Below are 12,621 nucleotides of genomic sequence, written 5' to 3'. Positions count from 1 at the left end.
ACATCCCATCGGCCTGCCTGACCCTGATGACGGAAGATTGTAGTGAGCAAAGTTCAAGCCAGCCTGCTAAACCTATTCAGAAATTGCGCTTGTCATCAACACTGAGCTTGTGAGGGCTTTCTCTTTCTTCATGTACACGGAAGCTTGCGGCAATAGGATGTCGTATGCAATGTAACACTATTAGAAAACTCTTTAAACAACTGCAGCAGTTCGGATAGAAGTGAATGTGAAAAATGCTGCTAACAGGGTAGCATTTTATTCTATAAAGGGAGTATGAGTCCAGAGCCTTTACATCTGCAGCCTTTGGAACCAAACACAGAACAACCTGTTCCAACATTTCACAAAGTTACACTATGTTGGATATTATGTAATTTCTGGTGTGGGTACATCTTGAAATTGATGCAGCCGTTTCTACTTGTATAGTACTTTTAGTTTTTGACACCAGCCGCTACTTTACCATACAGGTTGTTTACATGATCATACTAGCTGCAGTTTCACCTGGTTGTAAAAGGCAGCATGATTCACGCACATGTCTAAAACAACCACAAAATCACTTTATGCTCAATCCTAGATACATAAAACACATTTATTTATGTAGAAACATAAATGAAGAATTGTTGGCCACAGTACCAGCTAAAATACTATGGTTGGTCTGTTTACCACTGAAATATTTCAAAACTGAAATTTATACAAACTAAGCCTGCATGATATTCTGCGATATATAGCGAATAACAAGATGATTTTGTAGAGGAGTACATTTTATCAAAAACCAAAGTAGGACCTGCGTTGTGTGAAAGATTGATAGAGTATGATTGCGATTGGTTGTTCACTGTAACCGCACAAATCCCATGCACCAAGAAGTCTTAAATTGGACTTAATTGTTTGATATCAGACAGTCTTCTCCTGTAGATAAGTCATGGAAATAAGAACTGTGCCAGTTTTGCTTTTGTATCAAGCAGGAAAAAAAGCTGTAGCATCACGCGTTTGAGTTAATTTGCCATACTTGACTTTGCATGTCCTGCGTTGTGACTATTGCACACGCACACATTGTGACGTCTATGTGAAATGATATAATGTGCAGTCTAAAACAAATATTTATGGTCCCTAGAGGATGAAGCTGACTGATGTTTCCTCTAGCGCCAGTTGCATTAAATTATTGCATGAGTCATTAAATTGGATAGAAACATAAATGTCCAGGATGTTCAGGATGAATTCGTGAACCCTTAACATTTCATCTAGCTCCAAAACAAAATTTAAATCTGCTATGAGGAAGAGTTAATAAAAAGTAATACAAAAACCTCCTCCTGCTCTCCCATAAAAGTCGGACTACTCTCTCCTACTCTTGACTACTTAAAAGTACACAACCCCCCCACCTCCTCCCCCTTACGTGCCCCAGAGTATTGATACTAATACAGTCCTGTATGCTGACATTAGCATTGACCTCCAAGCACTGCTGTGCCTATTCATGGAAAAACTAGCATGGTTGTAGACTCTTACTATAACTGTAGATGTATTTCGTGTTCATATTAGATTTTATCAATACATTTTTTATGAAATACTTATTGTTGAAATACTTTTTTAATTACTTAAATATGCTTTAGAAAACTAATCCTCATTACACGTTGTGGAAACTTTCATTTTGATTAATTCATTTTCACAGATGTAGGATTTATGAACAAGGACATTTCCAGGATAAATAAACATTTAAGATTGAAGTTGACTGAAGTCTTTTTTATCTTTATTTTATCTTTATCTTTTTCTTATCTTTACTTTACACGTTAAACAAGTCTGTTCAAGTCTGACAGAAAAACAAATGATGATGATGATTCACCCTAGAATGAAGACTTTTAGATTTTTTTTATTTTACATTAAAAAAATACAATTATTATAAAACATATGTATACAAAGACACTTACATCCACATAGACACTCTTTTACCTACATATACTCAGATATACACATATTTAAAGTAAACAAAAGCTGGTGAAGGAGAGTTAGGTCAATACAATCTCAAACAAAGATCTCTTCTAAGACCTCAAGACAAGATAAACACACAACAGAAGAAATGAGGGCTGGAAAGGCTGAGTGTCCCAAAGCTTTGAATAAACAGTGTGATGTGAGGAGTTTGAAAATTTTGTTGCATAATTTGTCACAAATGTCAGTGAAGTTCTCTCTGACTCCAGATGAGTGGGCCCTTACTCCTTCCTGTAAAAGTGAGTATTTGGAAATGCCCTTAACATGCTTCACTTTCACTCTGATTTCTTGCACATGAATAAGAATGGGGCTCATTATCCAAAAACTAGTTTGTTTTTGTAGAATCAAGTTCAATAGAAATTCAAGTAACTGTCACATAACCGGTTCAGGAGTGACTTCACAGGAATGTTTCACCTGTGAGCACAATGACCTGGAGCAAGGGGTGTGGTTATCCCTGTGAGAGCATGCAGGGCGGGAGGATCGCTCTGCTGTTTCTCCTCTCACTTCCTGAATACTGTCTGAATATGTGGAGCTACAAACACAGGACAACCTGTAACACCTTTGACACTACTGGACCAGGAAGTAATATCTGACAGCAAAGGTAAGACTCTGATTCAAATGAAGACTTGTATACTTTGTCACTGTTATCAACTTTGTTGAAGTTAAACCTGAGGAACACACTGAACCCTGAGTGAACATGTAGCAGAAGAACTTAGTGGCAGGTTTCTGCAGATTTCAGTTTCAGTTATAATCACAGTGTCATTGGTTGAAATTAATATCAGTGGGTGGAGCCAGAAGCTGATTTATAGCCAGCTAATGTCATCGAGATTTAAATAATTTTGTTCTACTCATCAATTACCAGTTTCAACAAACTAGAGGGTAAGTAGATAAGTAACTGACCTCTTTTCTTCTTTCCGGACCAGTGAGATTTTAATGGTCTGAAGTGTTAAGACAGAGTTCTCCTCCTGTTGCCCTTCATTATATTACAGGTCAGGTCTGACTGATATGTTTTTATGTAATGGTGTGACTGTGATCACTCTGTCCACAGATTATTTGCACTTGTGGCTGTAAAGCATGATCCTGTGGCATTATGTGGCACTGCTCCTGCTGATAACTGTTCAAATATTCAAAGGTAAAACATAACACTCTGAATTGTGAATGTACACAAACACACGCATAAAGACAGTCGCTTCTACCAGTACGTATACAGTGAGTGTACTCCTGCACTGTAAAACCTGAAAAGTGACTTTACTTAAATAAAGACAAGGAAACCAAATACCTCAAAATGACCACGTAAAGTAGACTAATAATTTTAAGTTGTTCAAACCTTTTAGCTCATACAACTTAGATTTAATAGTCTTCTTTACTTAGTGAATAACAGTCTTACAGTAAAGTCCACTTTTAAGATTTACAGTGTGGGAAAAAATTACAGTCACGCAACATTTGAGGAACTGAAATTTCTAAGGAAAACCAATGCCAATGGCCGTCGATGTGGTCCAATGACACCTGATAGAAATACACAGGGGCTATCAGCTGATAGACTTGCTTTGGTAATTATGTAAAAGGCAATTGAAATCTATTGTGTAGCTGTTACCGAGAGCAGCTGATGTCATTTCTTAAAAGGCAGACTGTGAATATATGCACAGAAGGCTCTGTAGAAGTTCATACTTGTTGAGCATTTGCGGGGGTTTTTTTTAACAGGAAGTGAAAATTCTGTCTGTGATAAAATGTGAACTCAATCTCAGGTCGATAGCAAGAGAGAAAAAAACAGTCTATGCAGTTTGTGGGGTGGCATCGATGAAATCTAACAGTTTTGACAGTTTCTGGCTGAATGATCAGAACTGGAAAAAGATAATCACATCATAGTCTTGCTGGCGTATAACTCTTTTTTAGGCTGTATTAAGCAGAGGTGGCAAAAGTCCACACATCTTTACTCAAAGACTATTAAACTTAAAGGTAGAATCAGTAGGATTTGTCCGAGCTGTTCATAAACACACCAGAAAGATAGTTGATTGTTGAGTCTGATTCCCAGCGTGTCAAATACCCATTTTTGGTTGGTAGAGCGTCATAAATATTGAATAATTCCCTTTGAATGCATTAAAACTAAAGTAGCAAGCGTGTTTTAAAAATGTAAGGAGTAGGAGTAAGTACAAATATTTGTGTTCAAATGTAGGGAGTACATGTCAAAAGAAAAATAAATACTCAAGTGAAGTACGGATACCTGAAAAAAGTATAATGAAGTATTTGTACTTTCTGAATTACTTACTTCTGGTTACTGTACTTCCTGCCTCTGACATTATGTGACATTTGTGTTACTTGTGTTTTGTCACAAACCACATCTTCTGCTATTCTAAGGCTTTGTCAGCGATCACAACATTTGGTTACAAGTGTCAGTTTCACATTGCGTTGTTGCTAAATTGTCTGATTTCCCAGTCAAACTTGTCTTTCTGAGAACAGTTTCAGCCTTGTGTTGCGTATGAATACTCCCACACTGAGTCATTTTATAGTTATGGGGATGACGTCACTGATGATGGCAGAAACTGTGGATCATAAATACATAAAGGTTAAGCAATCTTTCTTGAGCAATGCTTAAGATCCAAATGCTCACGTCTTGTTTGTAAATTCTTCTTTTCTCTTTCACTGACTGCTCCTACTTCTGTTTTCACTCCCAGCTCAGAGCTGTGATGAATTCACAGATCTAGATCTCAGCCATGCAATCATTGGAACCACCCTCAAGACTCGGTTGCTGCTGTACACCAGGGATAATGTCACCTGTGGTACACTCATGTCCCACACCAACCTGTCCGCCCACCCCCAGTTTAACCTCTCCAGACCGACAACCTTCGTTATTCACGGGTACCGGCCCACAGGATCTCCACCGGCATGGCTGCAGAACATCGTAATGATGCTGCTGGCCAGGGACGACATGAACGTCATCGTAGTGGACTGGAACCACGGAGCTGCCAATGTGAACTACTTTAAGGCGGTGGCGAACACACACAAGACAGCCGACAACCTCACAGCTTTTATTCAAAAGATGCAGGTATGAGATGCATCCGACGCTCACTGAGACCATTTCTGCTGTGTGTAGATCGACTGTTGTGTGTAACAAAACATATGACTGATCTTTTTAGGAACAGGGAGCCTCTCTGGGCTCCATCCACATGATCGGAGTCAGTCTCGGGGCTCATATATCAGGCTTTGTAGGCGCCAACCTGAATGGGTTGATTGGAAGAATTACAGGTAAGAGTGTGCACATGCTGGATGAGGTTATTATAGTTCACTAAAACTAAAAAATAAAACTAGGTGTGAAAAACATATTAGTTAATAAAATGAAATAAAAACTAAAACATAGACTTTAGACAAAAAACAAAAACTAACTGAAACGATATTGTGTACTAAAAATACTAACTAAAATGAAATAAAATTAATATAAACAGGAAGTGTTTTTAGTTTTAGTCTTTGTCATTTTGTCAGATCACTTCCACCATCTTCACCATATAAGAAGTATGATATCTGAATTAGGGCCCCAGTTTTTAAATAATTCGTAATATTTCTGTTTCGATCTCTGGACTGTAAAATGCCTCTCTCACACCTAAAATTCTAATTTCAATCCTAAAACTAACTTCTCAGCTTTAGGAGAGCGGTCTTGTGCGTTGTCAGTTACAGCAGTGTTGACAAAGGGTTTGGCCCATGGTGATGTGAAGTGCTGATATAGAGGATTGTGGTCACAGTTTTACTGCAGCAACATAAAAATATGCAAAACAGAAGTGTATCAGGTATAAAAATGCCAAAAAAGAAAAGAAAAATTATGAAATATGTTTGGAAAACAGCAATACTGGTTTGTCAGATGGGTCAAATATTACAATGACTTGATAATTATATCTACTGATGTAAAAGTGAGAAAGTGATAATAAGGAAAAGACTAAATCCTGACAGTAAGGTGAACATTTCAGTCTGCTCAGCCTGCTATTTTCCCAGTTAATGTTGGGTTTGGGGATGAACTTACAGCTTTCCTAATGTGATTTCTGCAGCTCTGGATCCTGCTGGGCCTCAGTTCACTGGCACACCTCCAGAGGACCATTTGGACTTCAAAGACGCCCAGTTTGTGGACGTCCTGCACACAGACATAGATGGTCAGTTAAACTGAAATATTGTGATATATATTCATGTAGTCATTTATAATTGTTTGAACTTTTTTTGTAAGAGTATAAATGTGATTTAAATAAGTAAAATTGTGATTGTTATTATCATGTGTTGTCTGTGTTGACAGCCCTGGGCTTCAGAGAACCTCTGGGTCACATTGACTTCTATGCTAATGGAGGAACAGACCAGCCTGGCTGCCCAAAGACCATCTTTTCTGGTAAGGTCTTTAAAAATGCAAAGACCACCATCATTTTGTTAAAAGAAAAAAGGCTTTTATAATCACGCGTGGTGATTAATATTATTGGTAATGTAACGTTGCTGTATGGTAACAATCCCCTTTACAGGAGGATCCTACTTTAAATGCGACCACCAGAGATCAGTGTTTCTCTACCTTAATTCTTTGAATCGGACGTGTACCAGCAAGGTCTTCCCCTGCTCCTCCTACAAAGACTTTCTGGATGGTAAATGCTTGGACTGTGACCGCTTTGGGGCTGCTGGATGTCCTGTCTTTGGTTGGTACTTTGATTATCTCGTCACAATAAAGAAAACACATAATATCTGTTTTCACTCCTCAAAATGATGTTCCCCGCTGATGAACAGTTATGAAACATGTATTTTCATGTGCAAAGTATCTACTTTGCACATGAAAATACATATTTCATAACTGTTCATAATGTGTTAATTGAAGACCCCTGCAGTTCTGTGGTGGTGTTATTTTTGTCTTCAGAGATAACGGTGTATTGTTGTTGGTCCTGACTCAGCGGTTTCACTCTAATCCAGGTTATGACGTCACACGGTGGAGAGATGTCCTGCTGAGACTCAACCAGACAAAAACTTACTTCACCACAAATAAAGTCTCTCCATTCTGCAGTAAGTAACAGAACACTAATAATCACATAATCATAATCTTAGTAAACAGACTGAAACACAGCAGGAACCCTTGATCTCAATGTGGCAACGCAACACAATAAACACAATAAAATGCATATTATAGTTTTGTGAAATGATGCTTAACATATGAAAGTGAGTTTCTTCCCTTACTTATGGCTTAAGTGTCAAATGTTTCCAAAAAGGTTCGGGGATTTATAGAGAAAAAACAGAAGGCAAACTAAGATAAATCAGTTCATGTAGATACATTAAACACTTTACTGCGTCTTCCAAAGTTCCAGACTTTTTCATGGTAAATTCGCTATTTGTGTTTCCGAGACTGTGTCCATGCTGAGGTGTAGTGGAGGAATAGTAGCGTAAAGAGAAAATTTCCTACTAAAAGACTGAAACTTTGGAATATACCAACTAGATTTACAGCATCTATTTCAGACTGCTGAATCATGCTGCAGCTTTTTCCCTAACAAGGACTGTGGATTTTGTCCCCCATCACTTACATTGGCATTGATATTGGCATTATGCAGCAATATGTTGCCGTTTACATACATTTATGTATTAGTCACTTTTTCATTGGCCATATCTGAGCGGATTGTAACATGATAAATGAGAACTTCCCTGTCCCTCTCTCTGTTGCCTATACAAGCCTGAGGATGATTTGTTTAAGTTGTTTAATGCTGCTGGACTGTGGGTTTCTTTGTGCACATTTTCTCAGTGCCTCTCTCCACTAACAGAGAGCAACAGTAGCGTTGGTTAGTCCCACAGTGCCCCTTCAAGATGAGTTACATTTAAAGTTTGGATGCAGATTATTCCCACATTTTCTGGCATTACACCGTATCTTCTTCTTCTTGAGCAATATGAAGAAAAGGATGGAAAACTGTGAAATTGCCAACCACTTGAGTAAATGAGAAGAAATTCAAAATTAATTCATACTTCATCTGACATTATTTTATTCATGAGGATGATGTTTTAGAGGACAGGTCATTTAATTTCCATTATGTTATATTATGTATATATTATTTGAATAAAAATGTCAATCTTCTCTCTCAGTGACAAACTACAGGGTGGAGGTGGTGATATGGAACCAGGATGTGCACCGGGGATACATTACTGTTAAACTTCACGGTAATGGTGAAGAAGCAGTGGCAACCATTGACCAGTAAGTCTTCATGTTATTTATCAGTTCGGCCGGAAATATACCAACATGACTGCATTTTCTGTATCAATGTTTTTTTTTTTTTTCACATCAGTAAAGCTGCACAGTTCAAGAGGTACACAGAGACCAAGCTGTTTGCCCAGTTTGACAAAGACATCCAGTCGGTGAGAAAGGTGTCTCTCAAATTCTCCACTGGGAAAGTATTGATGCCTAAATATAAGCTCCGCCTTCTCCGAATCCGTCTCACACATCTGGAACGAGCGGAGAGGTATGCAACATATACGGATTTGTAATATCTTTTAGAAATGTGCTCTATTAGACACATGGTTCTAGCTGTGGGCTCTAAAATTTACAGAAACATTGTCTTTGTCCTTCACAGGCCTCTCTGTCGATATGACATCCTTCTTGAGGAGAATAAAGAGGTCACCTTCAGGCCCATTCCCTGTGAAGAATCCAACTTCTGAGTCAAAACGTCAAAAGATTTCACAGCTCGAGCTGGAAGACATTAAGCTGACCCTTCAGTCCTGCCAGGATTGTGCAGGACTGAAACAGCAGCATATCAGAAGATCAAACATGGCAGCGGTGTGATCATAAGTGGTCTGAAAAATCAAATGTGATATATTATGTACGTATATGTTTGTTTAAGAGAATATGTATGTCTTTTTTAAGGAAAAAGAACAGGCAGAATTAGACTTCTCATTCATGCATTTGCAAATGAATTAATCTCAAATGACTTCCGATGATAAGTTATTACCAGGATGAGACCAAAGCTGTTTTTTTTAAGAAGTGGACTTTTTTTTCTCCATCCTCCCAGCCTCAAGCTTGTCTCTGAAAATCCCACCATTAATGTCAATTTAGGTCACAATTTAGTAAGACTGGGAGACAAAACTGATGATATCCAGATCAAAACTAAAATTTTGTGGAATTACAAATGTTTTATCAAGACTGAAAGTATTAACAGCTTTTGTTTGGTCCTTCATGACTTCCTTTCATTAAAGCACTGGATGTCATTTGTCTAGCACGTACGTCCAAACATGATTTTTTGTAACATGTAACTATATTTATTTGTGTATATAAATTTATCCTTATTAATAAAAAAATTTCAAGTCAATAATGTCCAACATCTTTAATGAGCTCACAACGCTACACATCAACAACAGATGAATTAACAGTCGATTTCCTGTACAATCAAAAAGGAAACTATTCAATTTCTGAAAACTACATGAACCTAAAATGTTATAGAAGCTTCCTCCACATAACATCTGAAACAAATGATAGCTCACATGCCCACATGGCTGCGGATTAACTGCATTTCATGTCCTCCTCTCTGTCTGTTTCACTGTCAAATGTTTTCTACTCGCTAGGTGAAGAGAAAATGATTGAAAATCAATTCAACAGCAATGATCTCCTCAACATCATTACAAATCTTGGCTCCCAGTGTAAACAGAAACTAACCCCACCACAGGAAGCTGAAGATGCCAGAGTCCATCAACAAAATAAATAAAACAAATTGAATGTATAACACCGCCATGCACCGGTCAGCAGATACTCCTCTCACCGTGACATCAGATGGGAACAGTTTCTTTGCTCCGGCTGTCCCTTACCTTTACACTTTCAGCAATGAGTCAGTAAAAACACTTCTCGGCCAGCCTTTTCCACAGTCAAACAAAAATCCGAAAACATTTCCTCAAAAAGAGGCACGGATGAGATTTTAAACGTATGATGTATCAGAGTGTAGTGTGTGTGTACAACAGTGTGTACAACAGGACCTTTAAAACGTGTCAAATCAGGATCTTAAATGATGCATCTCTCTGCTCAGCTCATTTAGACATGTGCTTCTTCATACGTTGAATCTCCATCTGAAACAAAACATAAAAATCAAACCATGAGCCGAAGATATTAAGTCTGATGTTTTCACCTTAAACGGACAGTTCACCCCACAAATCAAAATTACTTTTTTTTTCCTGTAGTGCTGTTGATTATTTATTTGGTGTGAGTTGGTGAGTTGTCAGTAGAGATATCTGATTTCTCTTCAATATAATGAAACTGGGTGGCACTCGGCTTGTGTTGTGCCAAAAGAAATCCATTTGAAAAACTCAACAGCGATGTCTGTTTCCAGAAATCATGACTGGTCACTCAAACTAATCCACAGACCGTGTTGTGAACAGTTTCATGTAGGAACTATTTTCTTTCTTACCGGACTACAAACATTGATCGTATCACCGCACAGAAGGAAGTGTTCATCCATATTTATCACAGACATCTCCAAAACTCAGCAACTCACACCACAGCAATTTAGATCAGTCACTCTGCCCAATTTTAAATATTGTTATATATTATTAAGACAAAATAACATTCTAGCAGCTACACTGCATGGATTCCTTTGTTTCTCACACCGCACCTGTAAAGTCAGGCGAATCCTTTTCTCCTCATCGAGCTCATTCATCAGCAGTTTGATTTCTTTGCTGGAACACGAGATAATTTTCAAATTAGAGCAGTAAACAAAACTGATTGAAACTATAACATAGGCAGTGGTGCCGGGATGGGAGATGATATTAACAGAGCCATACTTGTGCTGACTCTTCATCTGATCAAACTGGTCCCTCAGGTCTCTCAGCTCTGTCTGTAGTTGTTCCAGGTTGGGTGGACTGTGTTTGATTGGACCTCTGCTGGGCTGGGGGTCAGAGTTGAGGCCCGGGGCAGACGTCGTGTGTAGCACGGCAGAGAGAGCCTTTGGTAACAGAGTGGAGAGGGACTGCGTGGGCACACTTTTAGCTACTGCTGCCTGTGGAGATAACACATTACAATCCTGAGAACACATCATCGGAGATATTGATTACATTTTTAGGTTTAATACTCACAGGCAGGGCAGAGCCATTTTGACTTGTTTCCTGAGAGTTTTCTCCTGAGTGCTCTTCACTCTGGTTTTCTTTTCTTTCCTCCTCCATCATGAGTGTTACCTGTAAGTCAAGTCTAGTTTGAGACGTCTGATAAGTCAATCATAGGATATTTCATCCCATTGTAATTATGAAGAAAGAAAGAAACTTTTCAACGTGGCCTTCAGGTCAGTAAAAGTCAGAGCATTTTGCTCATATTTATTTCAGGGCAAGTCCCTTTTAACCTTTCCAAGTAAGTGAGAAGGTGGATATCTTTTGCTTCTGTACGTGGCCGTGTGAGTATGAGGCAGCTTAGAAAAGTTAAATTTATCCCAAGGACAGATGGGACACAAACACACCAGACCACACACTCTAAGTCATAGTAGTAGTAGGCTATATTTAAAGGTGCAGTATGTAGTATAATATGTAGTAGTGCAGTATTGTAGTTTACAACATTCAGAAATTAACTAAAATATCAACAGAGTGTGAAGAAATAACAGTCCTGACGTTATATCAGAGACAGCTATGTATTATGTTGGAGCGATATCTACTGAAGTTAGCATGCTAACCAGCTAGCCTTGTTCTAACAGCCAAGTAACCCCAATAGTCTGAAAAGTATCCAACAACACCTGGCCAAAGTCGCTCTGATTGGTTAGTGTTCATTGCTTGGTAAGGGTTCGGGTTAGATGATTGGTTAGATTGTGAGGGTTAGGAAAGAAATGTCAATCAGAGGCAGAGGAGGGGAGGGACTTTGCGGAAAATACTTGTGGGAAAATAAATCACCCAGGGAATAGGAATAATGGGCCGTTAGGAGAATGGCATGGCCCCACGCGAGAGGGAGGTCAGGCTCCAGTCAGCGTCCACCTCCAGAAGCTGAGCAGGTGTTACAGCGGGATGACACCCGGGGTGACACAAGCCAAACCCGGCAAGAAAAACAACTTGGTATGGCATGACAGGACGGTCCAGGGCTAGCTGGTTAGCATGCTAACTCTATTAGATAACTCCAACGCATCACACAGGCACTTTTGACATCACGTCAAAACCGTTATTTCTTCACATTGTTTTTGAATGTTTTAAAACTATTTTTTTTACATATTGCACCTTTAATTGAAGAGAACAATTATCAAAAGTGTATACTTCCCAGAGTCTGAAGCTCTGACTGTAACCTCTCATCTGCAGCATGAGCTACCTGCTCATTCAGCCTCTCCGCGATTGACACAATTGAATCAAACTCTTCAGTCTCTTTGAGAGAAACAGAGAATTAAATGTTAAAACCCAGAACTAATTCAAACCCATGACTACAAAGAATTTCAACCTTTTTTTAAAGCAATAAGCCTACATGTTTGTGATTCAATTCCCATTCAGCCCTTTTTTTTTACATGCAGCATTCAAGCATGGTAGTATTTTAAATTATGTTGCAACAGACTTGACAACAACAGTTGCGAGGCTTACCAGGAATGAGGGCTGAGCTATAGCTGCCCATCACGACAGAGAGGAATACAAGTGGAGAGAGTGAAAGACAGAAAAACCTGCAGAGTCTTTAAGTCTACATCTACAAATGACAGATTGGAGCAAGTCAGCAGAACA

The 12,621-nt window shown here is 38.7% G+C and overlaps 2 protein-coding genes across 3 annotated transcripts; one reads left to right on the top strand and one right to left on the bottom strand.

Annotated features, from left to right (window-relative positions):
• The first annotated feature begins 2,483 nt into the window (after positions 1 to 2,483).
• lipia (lipase, member Ia) lies at positions 2,484 to 9,272 on the top strand. 2 transcript variants are annotated; one of them, XM_073479683.1, is made up of 11 exons: positions 2,484 to 2,575; positions 3,023 to 3,106; positions 4,647 to 5,017; positions 5,109 to 5,217; positions 6,009 to 6,110; positions 6,248 to 6,337; positions 6,465 to 6,632; positions 6,901 to 6,990; positions 8,053 to 8,161; positions 8,253 to 8,426; positions 8,538 to 9,272. In XM_073479683.1, exons 2-11 carry the CDS (start codon positions 3,049 to 3,051, stop codon positions 8,620 to 8,622), a joined length of 1,356 nt encoding a protein of 451 aa, XP_073335784.1. In that variant the 5' UTR covers positions 2,484 to 2,575; positions 3,023 to 3,048; the 3' UTR covers positions 8,623 to 9,272. The 2 variants fall into 2 exon arrangements, with proteins under 2 accessions (XP_073335784.1, XP_073335785.1); XM_073479684.1 differs by lacking the exon at positions 2,484 to 2,575 and adding an exon at positions 2,836 to 2,853 and having other exon boundaries at positions 8,538 to 8,715.
• Positions 9,273 to 9,998: 726 nt separating this feature from the next.
• On the bottom strand, positions 9,999 to 11,106 carry LOC141007285 (SH3 domain-containing kinase-binding protein 1). Its single transcript, XM_073479631.1, has 4 exons — positions 11,020 to 11,106; positions 10,729 to 10,943; positions 10,555 to 10,623; positions 9,999 to 10,017 (listed from the first exon to the last, which is right to left on the bottom strand). The coding sequence occupies exons 1-4, from the start codon at positions 11,104 to 11,106 to the stop codon at positions 9,999 to 10,001; spliced, it is 390 nt and encodes a 129-aa protein (XP_073335732.1).
• Between the last annotated feature and the right edge of the window lie 1,515 nt (positions 11,107 to 12,621).

Source organism: Pagrus major, chromosome 13 (assembly GCF_040436345.1).
Source record: "Pagrus major chromosome 13, Pma_NU_1.0".
In the NCBI taxonomy this organism is placed as follows: domain Eukaryota; kingdom Metazoa; phylum Chordata; class Actinopteri; order Spariformes; family Sparidae; genus Pagrus; species Pagrus major.
Note: the sequence above shows the minus strand (reverse complement) of the source record. Positions and strands in the feature narration are given on the sequence as shown.